Raw genomic sequence first — 15,850 nt, 5'->3', positions numbered from 1 at the left:
GTAAAGTCATTATTTCTTCAACCGAATATATCTTTCTTTTTCTTTAATTTTCACACTTATTTCAAACCCAATTCGACACCGTTGGATTTTTGTCTTAAAAAAAAGAAGAAGAAGAAGAGAAAAAATAATGGCAACGTCTTGAATTCTAAGTGTCATACCTTGTTAGAATTCCAAAAGCGATTGTCATAGAACTCGGAAGTTACTAAGGTGTATAATATGTTAATAAATTTATAAGACGGCGAGAAAAGAAGGGAAAAAATAAAAATACTATGAAAAGGAAATTACTGTTTGATTCTTTCCTTTTATTATGTCATGAAAAAAATATCCCCAACTCAAATTTTCTACTAAATTTTATTATTAATGCATATTCAAAGCTCAATTTGTTTTCTGTTAACTTAACCATGTTAACTTATGCTGTACTTGCTTAGAATGATGGTTTGTACTAGGAAAGTAGTAGGATTGAAGTTTTCCTATCAAAATGTGGTGAAGAAGGGGTATGTTACTACGCTGATTGAGTGGTGGTGGGTGTAAGCTACTAGCGCACCAGTCGCCAGTCTTCTCAAGATTTCACAGGGTGCAGATCGAGTTTAAGGTGACCCCCTTTCAAGGTGCCTTTTCATGTCTGACATTTAATATAAGTGGCAGTACTTGGTACATATGTACTATAAGCATGATTCATCATTGTTGCGTTAACGTTGCCTGCTATTCGATTAAGTGGGAATGCTTAGTATGTGTGTACTTCAGGTGTGAGTCATTGTTGTTGAGTTAAAGTTGTCTGCCATTTAATTAAGTAAGAGTGTGTACTTTAAACGTGAGTCAGCATTGTTGTTGAGTTAAACGTTACGTGTCATTTAATTAAGTGGGATTGTTTAGTACGTGTGTACTTTAAATGTGAGTCATTGTTGTTGAGTTAATATTGCCTGTCATTTAATTAACTGGGATTGTTTAGTACGTATGTACTTTAAGCGTGAGTCATCATTATTGTTAAGTTAAACGATGTCTGCCATTTAATTAAGTGGGGAGTGTTTAGTAAGCATGTACTTTAAGCGTGAACCATCATTATTGGTGTTTTAATGCTCGATGCCACTCAGTTAAGTGTTAGTACATGTGTACTTGAAAGATGAATCATCACTATTGTTGTGTTATCATTACCTACATTTAGTAAAGTGAGTGTATTTGTACTAGTAATATACACAGTTATTGTTGTTAAGTTAACAATGTTTCCCATTCAATTAAGTAGGAGTGCTTAGTACGCTTGTTGCTTCTTTTAAAGGAGAATCTTTTGGTGCAAGAAACGTAATAGTAGTGTTTTCATTTTTCGATGTTGTTATAGTGCGTCCAGTAAGAGAACGTCTCGGACAGCTCGCAGTGACATTGCCACTACTCGCCTGTCAAGGTTTTTTTCGGTGCAACTGTAGTGGCAATTTAATTAATGGTATAAGACAGAGTGATCGTGGTTGGTAACACTGGTATCAAAGTAGGGGCTGCAAAGTCCCACAGCAGGTAGTAAGAAACGTCAGATACCATCTCTTGTTGCCGTGCTATATGCAGTTAGAACTTTAAAATACTTCAAGGACTAATTTATTCCTCAAATATTTGTAGTCGTAAAATGAAGGTTTTTGCTTATGTACGGTACCTCATTAACAATGCATAGAACTAATAAAATTAAATTAATATATCCAGTTATTATAGTGCGAAAATTGTCATGGCTTACTTCACTTGATCAATAATACTATTCTTCGTTTATTCCAATTTCCTTTAATAGAACGAAGAAATTTAAACATCGCCTAATACAATGAACTCGATGTCTTACGAGTAGTAGAACATTCTGTTGATCTGTCCATTTTGTACCTTGAAACACAGCTGTTGAAACTACGCAGGCAGAAACTCAGAAGATTTGTCCTAATTCCACTGACAACTAGAGGGAGGAGTGATCCATAAAAACACTGAAATTCAATACGGTTGCCTTGAGTAAATTATGTTTCTACCTGTTTTAATTTCTACCTCTCAGACATCTTAACTTTTGGCTCATGAGGCAATTAATAATTGCAGTACGTTTCATGCAATGCACGCATCAATTAAAATTTAAACTGACAGACACACGAAGATTTAGGTAACAGATTTTTCGCTTAAGTTAAGCGATCAAAACTTAAAAATAGACACATTGTCACTTTGCATACCTGTATAAATTCTTAGGTAAAGCTTTATTAAAAATTATGGCAGTTTTTGTTTTAAGAAAATACTAGGTGTGTTTAGCACATTAATTTACAATGTCCTTTTCTTACCTTCTACAATGCCATTCATATCATTTAATTCAAGTAGCTTCCGACTTTGCGACGCTTCTTTAACATGGAAAATTATGTCTAATTCAAATGAAATCGTGATCCATTGTACTTGCACTCATTAAAAAAAGCACATATGCTAACTATTCGATGAGTATACGTTTCATGGGGGTATTTCCAAAAGTGTCTAGCCTGACGCTCAAAGAGGGCGCAACTAGTAGTAAGACGTTAATGGAACATAATGTTGTTTATGGAAGATATAGTAGATCAGTTTGAACTGTCTAGCCTTATCAGTTCGTTAGTAGCAGTCACTGTATCAGTCGTTATCAGAGGTATTCATCTTCGCTAGGGTGGCCCTTTCTATGGCATCCTCACTCTCGAATTCCCTAGCCCACAATGGCGCGAGGGCGAAGACAAGTTTCTAGCACGAGGATGAGGGGGAGCGAGGGTGATGGACAATTCTCTTCCGGATGGCGAGGGCAAGGTCCAACTGCCACTGCGAAGGCGAGGGTGAGTGAGGTTGGAGTAAAATGAACAACTATGGTCGTTATGCGCTGAGCATGGCAAATACTCCAGTCCACACGGCTGTAGTTGCCAAACCTACAGTGAAGGACTGTGGCTTCATAGAAATTCAGCAGCCATCATACAGCCTAGATTTAGGGCTGCAGCCACGACAACAGTAAGTAAATGAGCACTTTTTAAAAATAATATTATACCCTATAATACCAAAATAAGTATTGTATTCGTCTCAAGAAGAAAAAGAACGCTTAAATATTTTCTGTCATGCATTTCGGATGACAACCTCCTTCATTTATTTCATTTTTCAAAAATGCATCAAACTGACAACAAGCTAAAACTTTATAGCAATATGAGGATAGAAGCGAGTGTTAATAAACGATTTTCTTGTGGAACTTGTGATGATTAATATAATAAAAGTACAACTGTAACATGTCTCATGGAACTTTCATCGGTACATCCACATTAATGTTTCTAAAGTTTACATTGAGTTTTTGTGCCATTTTTCAATAATAATAATAAACTTTACATATATATATATATATATATATATATATATATATATATATATATATATATATATATATGTGTGTGTGTGTGTGTGTGTGTGTGTGTCCTACTCGAGTAATTTTCCCGAACCCAGTAGAGTTGCCCACTGGGTAGTCAAACCATTGAGCTACCTGATTCAAAAACCCATAGAATAGTTCATGTTAAATTGAAACCCTTAGTCTATACTAGCTATTCACTCCTGCTTCTTCTGAGGCTAAAATTCAAAGCAAGCAACACCAGTTAGCATCTGCTTGATTACTACTAAAATCATGGTAGTTTCTCTACAAAATAAAATGAAATGAAATCTTTGAGTTCTATGTCTCATGGTTATGCCGGGTGGGTTCAAGGAGACGGTGATGATGAGAGATGAATGAAATGATGGAATGAAGGAAGTAGGAGAACCCAGAGAAAACCCACGAATACGGTGTTTGCCCGCCACAAACTCCAGTTGGCGCGAGCTGGGATCGAACCAGGGATCTCATGCACCAGAAGTGGTCGCTCTACCACTGAGACCCCGCGAACCCTAATATCTCTGTAAACAACAAAGTTATAATGATTATAAAAGCACTGAAAACGGAAGCCTACCATTATGATAAAGAGGCAGAATAATATAGGGTCTACTTTGTAAGAGAGAAATTTATTTTTTCTTCTTTTACATAGGCATTCACTTCTTACTTTACACACGATTTCGTGTACTAACAAACCACATTCTCTTCTAACATTGAGAGCGTATTCATGAAACATTGCCTGGGCTATAAATCAAAAACAAAGCAAGCCATTCCGTAGCCCAAAACTTAGCAATTCATCCAAGCAAAACCACTTTAAAAGCGAAAGGATATATATATATATATATATATATATATATATATATATATATATAAAGTCCAATATTAATTTTCTGCTATTTTAAATTTGCTTTCGTTTTGAAAACCATAATTGGGCTACATATTGTATAAGAGCATGGCCTGCCAGCAAAACATTTTCCCTTCTACCAGAACCTTTGTTTTTCAGTTCATTCTGTGTTTATTTTTTTTTTCAAAGTTCTATATTAAATTTTTACAAGCAAGAACATATGCAACCGTATTACTTTTTTTCTTTCGTTTGCGTTTCACAGTAATTTCAAGAAAACAATGGAACATCACTTTAAAAAAAAAGAAATGAAAGAAGTTCAAGGAAAAGTTAATTTTCAGAATGAATGGGGTAGTGAGGTAGAATAACTTTAAAGGCAGAAGCAAAAGCTATTACTAGTACTTTCCTAAATACAGGGGCGAATCCAGGAGGGACTTCTGGGAGGGTGGTCGGTGGGTTGTTATACTACTATTGAGAGCTACTTTTAAGAGCTTGAAACTCTGGGATAGGTTTTAGTTATATATAAAATAAGAAAGTTTCCTATTCTGAGGGGAACGATCGCCCCAATTGCCCCTGCCTAAATGTAACCTTGCTAGATTAGGACTATGTTCTAAAATAGACAGATACACAACTAACTGAGCAAACTAGAACATTATATATCCATAGCACTATTTACCACGTGAATGATCTATTCATTTTATTTTAAACATTTCGATCTTACTGTTATGATATCCAATGACCTGTATCTATTATGGGAATGTGGAAAGTGGTTAATATACAAACTGCATCTCGATATCTTTTACCGTTTTTGCTCTATACGGATATCAGTATTGAAACCGGAAATAGTAGTAAATTTCACTCACTTCCGGTTTGGTAGAGTGTTGCAAGTTTGATGGTAATGTACACTTGAGACTCTGATGTATTTCCATTAAATTGTTAAGTATTTGTATATCGATGTGACAAAATTGTTAGATCCTCCGACAAAACAACGAATTCTACGAAAATTCCCGTTTGGTTTAATGCTAAATGTACTTGCGTAAGAAGTTGCGTATACGAGAGTCATCCGGAAAATGAAGATTGTTTAGTTATTCAAACTGAAAAAACAACATTTATATGGAAAAAAAATCCTGCTACAAACCTGAAGCTTCCTTTGCTTCGCTTTCAGAGATTCAGAATCCCCATATTATACGTATTCTTCTGAAACCAGTTCATTAAAGCAGGTGTTCACTGCCTTTCTTGATCGGATAGTGGCTGGTGATGAGATCTGGATGTTTCACATCACCGCAGAAAGCAAGCGTCAATCACTTGAGTGGCATCATCCCACATCACTCCTCCACACACACACAAAATCAAACAAACTTTATCAACACGAAAGTTCATGATAATCGTCTTTTAGGATCGTAGAGGTGTTCTTTTGCTGGATTTCATGTTAAAAGGCACTACGATCAATGCAAATCGTTATTGTGTGACTCTAAGGCAACTACGGTGAGCCATCCGAAAAAGGAGGGGAAGAATGGTTTCTGGAAGGATTATGTTTTTTAAGAGTTGGAGAATCCAGTGATCACTTGGCTTAATGAACTGGCGACAGAAGAGTATAACATGAGAATCTTGAAGCTTGTCAACAGATACGATAAATCCTTAAATGAAGGTGATGGTTATGTAGAGAAGTGAAGGAAGCTTCAGGTATATAACATAATTTTTTTTAACGAATATTGTATTTTTCATTTTGTATATCACTAAATGCTCTCTACAGTATTTTCTGGATGACTTTGTATTAAGAAATCACATAGTTTCATTCATTAATTAGTGTAAAGTAGGAGTACATGCTACTCGAACTATTATTTTTTTTCTAAACTTAGCAATACCAAATTTAGTTGAGTTCAATCGATGAGTTTGAAAGAAAAAAGAACCGAAATAAACTTCTCGGAAATTATTTGGCATGAATATGAAGTCATTTTATCATTTATTTCATTATCGTCATTGTCTCCTTTAGGCTAGAGGGAACAACAGTAGAACGTAAAAGTAACATGACGCTCACCTTCTTTATAATAAAAATTTTACATTTTTAACAAAAAAAGGGGGTAATACTAGGTAACTCAACGAGTAATTTCGACAGCCTCTGGTTCCATCTCAGGTCATGTAAATTTGTGAAGAACAACATAGTGTCCATGTTTTTTTTCAAGATCCTAATGTTTCCTCTTAGTACTTTATCATTTCACCATTATTTTCTTAATCATTTAAATGTATTAATTAGGGATGGCCAACATTTTCCGCAATCCGGATTCTGAAAAACTTATTTTCCGAAATAGGAAATTTCACTTTCCGGGTTTTGTAAAAAAATCGGAATTTTCTAAATTCTGTAATGTATCCGAAATCCGGAATATTCTAAATTCTGTAATATTTCCGAAATCCGGAATTTTCTGAATACCGGAATTTTTCTGAAATCAGGAATTTTTCGAATTCCGTAACTTTTCCTATTTTACTTTCCGGATTCCGAAAAGTAAAACTTCCCGAATTGGGCATCCCTGGTATGGATCATTTGTCTCCTTGTGTCTGAAGGCACAATAGTGGGATCTAAAATCAAATTAGGATTGATTTCTGGGCTCCCAGCATCTATGGAAAAGTTCACCCGACACATAAGAGGCATAACATCCATCGGTGATCACAATATCTGACTTGGGATCTTTGTGCTTGTTACTATCCCCGCATTTGCCAGGTGTGAATGAGGAAAACCCTCAATCAGAATGATTGGCCTGATAAAACTTTTACACTTTTTCGACCAAGTATCCCCATCTAAAATTGTAAATTCCATTTCATTTCGTAAAATCTTGGGACATTTTCGGACTTTTTTCTCCCTGTTCTACCGTCAGGCTCTAATCCTTCTCTTCAGTTACTAAAATGTTGGATTGCTCACAAGACAAGAGTTGAGGACTGTCTCGTCTTAAAAAAAAGTGACGTAAAAAGGATGTCTCGTCTCGTAAAATGACTATGTTTCTACTGGAAGCGATCTGACTCACATGTATTTTGTCACAAAGTTTATCTTTCTTCTCGTTTCATGGGAAACTCTTAGCAAGATGTCTGAGCCTAAATTGTCGTATTCGGAGCTCTTATTCATTTTTTTTTTATTTTGGATACAAACGAAGGAGAATTTAAACCACAATTTATGTTTAAAATATAAGAACTGTGGAAATATTTAATGATTATATTATAAATAGTAAACATATAACACATATTGATTCTGAAGTTTCAATTTCATGCAATCATATGATTTAAAAAATGTTCATAATTTGAAAAGTCCGAGAAAAATCAATACAAGGAAGAATCAATGGGCCAGACAATTGACAATTAAAAAAAAAAAGAACTATTTTGTGCAGCAAGCCATGTATGATACAACTTAAAACTGCATTTTTCTGCTGGATTGGTATAAAAGACAGTGGAATAACGATTGCCTTCCGTCCCCTGCCGAGTATTGTAGCTTGCAGGCGATTGGCCGAAACAAACGCGAGTTAGAGAACATCTTTTATATATGTCATAGTCAGCCTTTACTGCTCACACCCCATCATATCTCAAAACATGTGAGTAGCACCATCACGGTATTGTTCTTTCGTATTTGTTCATGGCATTTATATTGTGCCGTCAAGAATTAATGACTTTTTTTCTGAGTGCGTGGCGAAGTGAAAGTGCGTATGTGTGTGCGGATTAATAAGCTACCAGCTGAGTTATGTCTATTTTGTATTATGCCACTACAAGAGAGGTCTAGAAGTATTTTGTTGTTTTATTTGCGCATTTTTAAAGCTATTGAATGTATTAACTGTCTGTAAATAGCTAGAAAAGTAGTGTTTGCTTGGCAATTGTTATCACAAAGAACGTAATAGAACTTTTTATTATAGTACTCAAATGATTAACAGGCTATCAATGGGAGGATATTTATGAGTTCTTTTCTGAAGCAAATAAACATTTTTATATACTACAAAACTAGCCGTCTAGCACCTATTAAATAACTACTAATTTTTAACGCATATCTTATTGTTAATATTTTGTTCATATCGTAGAATACGGTTGAATAACAAGTGATGAAACTAGATATATATTTGATGACGAACTAAATTAACTACCACCACCAAAAGTATTCTGCCGTTATTGGTAGGCCATATGCTGCAATAGAGAAGCTTCCATGCTCCACTATCTTCCGCTAACCTCTTCGTCCTCGCGTACGATTTTTCTGTTTTGATATCGTCCATTAATTGTAGTCTCCTTCGTCCTCTCCTGCTCGTTCCTGCCACCACACTCTCTAGCAGATCCCTCATGATACAGTTCCTTCTTATCCAATGTCTCAACCAGTTTCTCTTCCTCTTCTTAATTATATCTGAAATTGTTCTTTTCTCTCCCACTATTTCTAACACTTTCTCATTCGCTTCCCGCTCAACTCAGCTAATTCTCTCCATTCTTCTCCATACCCACATTTCGAGAGCTTCCAGTCTCGTTTAATCATTTTTAGGTAATGCCCATGTTTCTACCTCATACAGTACAATACTCCACACAAAGTTTTTTATAAGTCTTTTTCTCAACGACATAAATTATTGAACATTAAATTATCATCATCATCTTGCGAATTTCGAGATCACTGGCAGGTTACTTGCCACAAACGCAGAAACTACCATGTACCTGAAATGTCCAAATTTTTGAGTGTGGTACTCATGCTGAGCCGGACTCTGACTCAGTTATTAATCATGAACATTACATGAGTGACCCCAAATTTCAATAAGATCAGTAAGCGCGACCCACATTAAGGGTAACAAATCTCACTAATTAATATTCATTTTATTTTATTTATTATTATTATTATTTTGATTGCTCAGACACGCCTCTTCGGTTTTAACATAATCTTCACGTGCCGAAACCAAAAAGACGTGTCTGAGCAATGAAAAAAACAGAGAGAGAGAGAGAGAGATTCAAGAGCTTGAGCCTGAGGGAGCTGGAGTATCACTCCAAAGCTAAGATAGAAAAGTCTTAATGAGGTTAATGAGCGCAAATCCAGCAAGAACCCGAATGAACACAAGGCATAACAAAACTAGTGGGTGCTCATTGGAAGATGTGAAACTAAGCCGGAGAAAGCTCAACGCAACATGGCTACTTCGGATATGTACTATGGTTTTCAATTAATATCATCGTGTCCCAGTAACTATCTGTTTAATCTTTCATCAATTAATCCGTTCAGTGCACAAGGAAATCCAGACCATTTTTTTTGAATCTGTTTGAGTATATTTCATATATTTCTGAAATTCTTTTTAAAGCTTAAGAGACTTATGTCTGGATATTGTAAACAACTCTAATAATGTAAAGAACAATGTTAACTCTTCCATATACTTAAGCGTACCGTACGAACTTTATGTCTGTATTTCATACAAACTTTTCCATGCGTTTAAGCGTACCGTACAAGCTTTATGTTTCTTTTTCTTACAAACTTTTCCATGTATTTAAGCGTTCCGTACAAACTTTATGTCTGTATTTCTTACAAACTTTTCCATGTATTTAAGCGTACCATATAAACTTTATGACTTTTTTTTTTTTTTTTACAAACTTACCCTACGTTTAGGAACATATCCCTATAGTTAGCAATACTGCCCTATAGTTAGCAATACCTACTTTACTAGTAGGTATAACTGGTATGTGAGATATTGGCCACCGCGCTAATAGCCGTATCCTGAACTCTTCTTCAGTAGATTTTTGTTGTTTATACTGGAACTTCGAACGGAGGGTGTCACCATTTAGGAGCAACTGCTATGAGGATGCTATGCGGTTTGAACATGCTATGAGGTTTGAACATGCTATGAGGAAAGTTCCTGCTAAGCCCATTACGGATGAATATGTTACTCTACTTTATCATCACTTTCTATTGTTTTTAAGTAAACTAATAATCAATAAACTACAGAGATAGGCACTTAATTGAATTAAAAAGTAGATTCACATCTTGAAAAAAATTCTTCTTTCAACAATTGGAATGGATGCAGTATAATGCATCTTAAAGATAGTATGTTTTAACATAGGGAAAAATGTACTACACAGCACCCATTCTTTCTTTTTTTCTTTCTTAATTAGTTTAACGTCTCATTATATTCTGAGGCTAAGGGAGACAGTGATGATAATGAACAAAATGGATGGAACGGAAAAAAAAAGTAAAAGGAAACAGGTAGACCTCAAGAAAATCCACGCACACAGGTCTGCCCACCACAAATCCCATTTGGTGCGAGGTGGGATGTCGTCAGAGAGCCTATGAACACAGGTTGTCGTTCTAATACTGAGACACCCCAGTCCGTGTTGCAGAAAATGCTCTTAGGAACATTATGCAGGAACTCCAGCTTTCTAATCTTTTATTAAATTACCATTTACTAATTCATTAATATTGTTTTATCAAATATAGCTTTAATTCGGTAATATTTTTACCCATTAATATTCCCCAAAATGTTGCAATTTTACCCAAGGAACTATCGGACCTCCAATATTGAATAACAACCAATATTGAATAATATTGGATTCAATAAACTGGATCAGTATAAGCGTATGAAGATTTTGATCCATGACAAACAATAAGTCCAAAAAACGTTTAGTTTTGTTGACAGAAAATATGTTAAATACTATTCTATGTATTAATCACACAATTTTCAGGAATACTCCTATTCAATGTTTCTTTCAGAAAAAAATGTTCCGGGGGGCATACTTAGTATTCGGAGGTGCACTACTGATACTATTCTATTTATTATTATATTAGATAAAATAGTACATTTTGGCCTCTTCCGGGGGACACTCTCAGAGCTCGGGGGTGCACTGCCCCCCAAACAAACATGTAGAGTTGATTTGATTTCGAGTTTAAAGTCCCTTGCAACAGCTAGGCTATATGAGACGGTTTCTACTGATGAACGTGGAATCCGAACCACACGAGCTCCCACCGGGAATCGAACCAGGGTCTCCCACGCCAAAGGCGCGTACGCTAACCGCTTAGCCACAGAGGAGACCCCCAAAAACAAGTCTGGAAGACACACTGCTTCTATTTAACATTATACAATAGTGTAGAAGCAGAGGTTGGCTATTTCATGAGGTCGTTCCTTAACTTTATGACTTAGACAGTCTAAAAGAATCAAAACAGATTTTATCTATAAAACTTGATTTTTGCTAGAAACTTGCTTGCAAATGTTTATTGTGAACAACTTTTTTAATTCTTTGGATAGTATACAGTATATGCGAGTTTGATTTAGAAGATTTTATACTGTTTATTATTATTATTATTATTATTATTATTATTATTATTATTATTATTATTATCGTTGTTTTCAATATATAGTATTGAAGTCCTATTTCATTACTTCGTTCTTAATTTGGCCTCGATCTACATACATACTTCCCAACTTTGTTTTACGAAACGGAACCAAATCTCATGATTTTTTTTTTTAAATGTATTTTCTTCGTAGAAGTTTCTGTAGTATCTTCAACTTAAAATCTCTCTTCTCTTTGTATTACTTTAACAAAAAAGAAAGGACTTTCAATCTTACGGAAAAACAAGAAAATAGAAAATTTCCACTCCTTTCTCTCAATTTTACTGTGCCTTGTTATTCTCCTAAAACAAGACTCTCTTTTGCAACAAAAGTTTTTCGTTCGGTCTCTCCAACTTCGTTCTACTGTGTGTTTCTACGTCTTTCAAATATCATTCCTTTCTTTCTCAATTTTCTTTTGTTGCTATATTGATTTTGATGTAGGAGTATATAGAAAACTTCAGGCACGTTTTTGATATGCAGAGTCTTAAAAAATATTATTTTCTTTATTATGAAATTAGTATTCTTTTACTAAGATTTCTGCCATGTTTTCTTCTTGTTTGTACCATAGACATGTCCAAATATATGCTGCTTTCAAGTTTTTTTTTTTCAAAAATTTCAGTCGGTTAAAAAAAGATGTTGAGAAACATTGGTATAATGTGTAGCCAGCAATAGAAAGTCTCAGACAGTTCACAGCGGCGTTTCCACTACTCACGATTTAAGATTTCTTCGGTGCATCTATAAGAAAGCTCATCCGTGGTTAAGCGGTTAGCGTACGCGCCTTTGACGCGGGAGACCTGGGTTCGACTCCCGGCGGGAGCTCATGTGGTTCGGATTCCACGTTAAGCAGTAGGTCCACGTCTCACATAGCTTCGCTGCTGAAAGGGATGCTAAACAGAAATTCAACTCAACTCGGTGCATCTATAATGGGAGTTTTCTTAATGATGTAAAGCAGAGTTGACCGTGGTTGGTAACATCAGTATCAAAGTAAGGGTTGTCTTTTTCCTTCGCACGTTTGTAAGAAACTTCAAGGGACCATCTCATGATATATTCTCTATAGTTGTAATGAATTATAGTTGCAATGCTTCGTTTAAAAAAGAGACCTATTTATATTTATAAATTGAATGTAATTTTATTTGTAATTTCATCACGGGAAAACGGATGAATTGAGTAACATGAATATTAATTAACTTTAAATTGAGTTTTTATAATGTGACTTTGAATAAAATGAGTATGGTAAAGGGTTTACAAGGGTTTAAAATTTATCCCAAAACACAATGTATTCGGCCAGAATAATGGATTCATTAATTTATTATTACATTTGAATATAATCCGTTTTTCAGCGTTACGCTTCATGAAGGGCATGTAATGGGGGCACAAGCTACGGATAGAAATTAACTATATTCATAAATGCATATATTACAAATGTTATAGCGAAGAGGAATTTAATGCTGAATTAAAAATTTGCAAAAGAGGATATTCCAACAAGCGGCAAAGAAAGCGGGCCGTGATGTACGCAGGATTCACGAGTGGAGAAACAGGTAAACACGATTGGACACCACTAGTATATATTTCACATATAACCTATAGAACGGGATTTTAGCTAGTTTTTCATAAATGTATATTTTATAATTTATTTCCTTTATTTTATGTAGATTATCGTGTCAGTGAAGTGTTTCATTTGATACATATCATCCAATTCTAATTGATTCCAAAGCACTACTTGAATTAGATACTTACATTCATAATTTATCACTGGATAAATGGATCAATCCAATCAGTTACATAGGTAAAAACTGTAGCTATGTAACTAATTCCTTACATGCGTTTAGTAGTTAATATATCTACATGAAAAAACAAACTGTAACGGTGTAAGTGATTACTTAATTCACAATCAGATGTGATGGGTATATACAAATAAGCAGTTACACAGAAGGAAACTGTAGTTTTATAATTGACGACTTACATCCATAGTTTATCACTGGATAAATGGATCTAAATAATCAGTTACATAGCAAAGTGTAACTATGTAACTATGTAAAAAAGACTGTAACTATGTAACTGAATACTTACAACCATAATCAATTAATTTTTACTATGTTAGTAATCAGTTACAGATAAGAAAACCATAAATGTGAACAGATTACTTATATCTATAATCTATCATTGCTTAAATGGACGTAAATAATGATTTACATATGAAAATACTGTAATATGTAGATATTTATCATACTTTTATCCATAATCTATAACGGCTTAAGTTTCATCTTGCACTCAGGGAAAAAAACGCATTTACATATAATAAATTAAAGAAAAATACTATGGGACTGACATTTCAGAACATTTAAGTAACGATAGTGACCCGTTTCTGTTCCATTTTAAGTCAAAATATGGCATAATTTGTTTTCCACAAAAACGCTCATAAATGTAGCTATTCATTTTTTTTTCACTGACAGTAGTGATATATTAATGAGAAAAAGAAATTAAAATATAACTTTCTAATTGACAAGCGTACACTAGGAATGAAACTGGAGATCATACACACACACACACACACACACACACAAATAAAGAAAAAAGTTTAAAACTTGGAAAGTAAATAGAGAACTATACCTGTAAATAGGAGTCATTTTATCGTCTTTATACCAAATCACTAACAGAACACTATCATTAAGTACTGGAGATTTAATGTCACAGGGCAGTATGGCCTCTCCTCTAATAACAGCCTGTCTTTGTATTATTGGACCTGAAATTAAAAATAAACAGTAAATAAATTTTATTCAAACTAACTATGAGCTGAAACATTGTACAATATAAATTGATAAATTTGAACTAAAATATTCGCTAAGTGTATGTGATAAGTAACAATACATCATTAGAATATTATAAAATATATGCTTCAGTTGGAACAATCATGCAACTATTATTATTATTATTATTATTTTGTATTCATAAAGATAAATAAATAGGGGTCAACTTAAACATGGGGTGCTCAGGGACCTCATTATTCTAATACCTATGACAAAGTTCTGAAATTCTTCCTGTGTTCTTGCTAACAATAAAATAATAATAATAATAATAATAATAATAATAATAATAATAATAATAATAATAATAATAATAATAATAATAATAGGTACCATTGGCATTATCACGAAATGGCGTTTACAACGTTTAGTTCATCATAGTGACCAAGCACTTGGAAAAACTTTTATTTTCAAGAATATTGGGGTCAATTTATGTTGATAACTTATATGGTTTGGATCTCATACTAAGTTTTAGATATATATGTGTAATCATAATATACACTGAGAATCCAAAAGAGCTACTAAATTCTGAACAAATTACATAATTCTTTGTAGCGCAAAGAGGCAGTAATCAGTACCTATAGAGCTCGCTCATGTGTAGAAAATTAAATCTTCGAGACCAACTACCACCACGAAAACCATTATTAACATTACAGACTTTGTAAAGAAATTTTGGAAAGAGTTATTATACATAAGTTAACGAAACGGTATGCACACTAATTCTGGGAAACATGTATGTGCATAAAGCATCAACACTTATGTCATATATTTGGATAATAAATATGCCCATTTTTCAAATATAATGTTACAAACATTAGTCTTTAGCGACGATTAATTTGTGTTTTTTCTGAGGAATATATGTTTAAACGTTGATTCTGTTTGATCCATGGTTGTGTGAGTAAATATGAACTTCAATGTACTGCTTTGTTTAAGGTATATTACGATATTAAAATGATCATAGTATAAATAATGGAAATGAACTCAATTATGGCACACATTCTAGTAGCCTAGTAATACTTCTAAAACAAAATGTGCGAGTTCTTGGTTATTCTCTTAATTTACTAGTCTAAAAGCAAGCCTAATGATTAAAGAAACGCCCAAAGTCGTAGATAATTTACAGTACATATTTCATACGAATATTTTCATAATTATGTTCCAAGCGGTCCCTTCAGTTGGGTCCTCTGTCTAATTCTTTATTCCATCTTCAACCTTAAGTTCAGTATTTCCTGTTATTAACCAAACCTTCCTTTGCCACAAAATTTTTAACAGGATATGCACATGCGATAATTTGTCACCTAAGTCTGGCACATCTACAGTATCAGAAGGTGACTCTTGCACTATTTGCTGCAATTACGATTGTACTGGCTTCCGGGTTCCACCATATCTTGACGAAGTATGCCATCAAGTTGAGTCTCAAATGTTTAATGCGTTTACACGCCATAAAACTGGTATTACTCTTGTAAGTATCTGACAAAACTGGTATTACTGTTGTAAGTATCTGACAAAATTCGTATCAGAATGCTGTTGAAACCAAATTCAA

General features: G+C 34.2%; 1 protein-coding gene across 1 annotated transcript in view; it reads right to left on the bottom strand.

Moving 5' to 3' along the window:
• Positions 1–15,850, bottom strand: part of side-VI (sidestep VI transmembrane protein) — a 740,122-nt gene that overhangs the window by 650,222 nt on the left and 74,050 nt on the right. Inside the window, exon 3 of the mRNA XM_081732407.1 lies at positions 14,117–14,249. Within this exon, the coding sequence (XP_081588533.1) occupies positions 14,117–14,249 (133 nt within the window). The remainder of the gene's footprint in view (positions 1–14,116; positions 14,250–15,850) is intronic.

The sequence above is a fragment of the Thermobia domestica genome, chromosome 11 (assembly GCF_964235325.1).
Source record: "Thermobia domestica chromosome 11, izTheDome1.hap1.1, whole genome shotgun sequence".
Lineage (NCBI taxonomy): Eukaryota > Metazoa > Arthropoda > Insecta > Zygentoma > Lepismatidae > Thermobia > Thermobia domestica.
The sequence above is the reverse complement of the archived record's forward strand: the minus strand, read 5'-3'. Positions and strand labels throughout refer to the sequence as shown.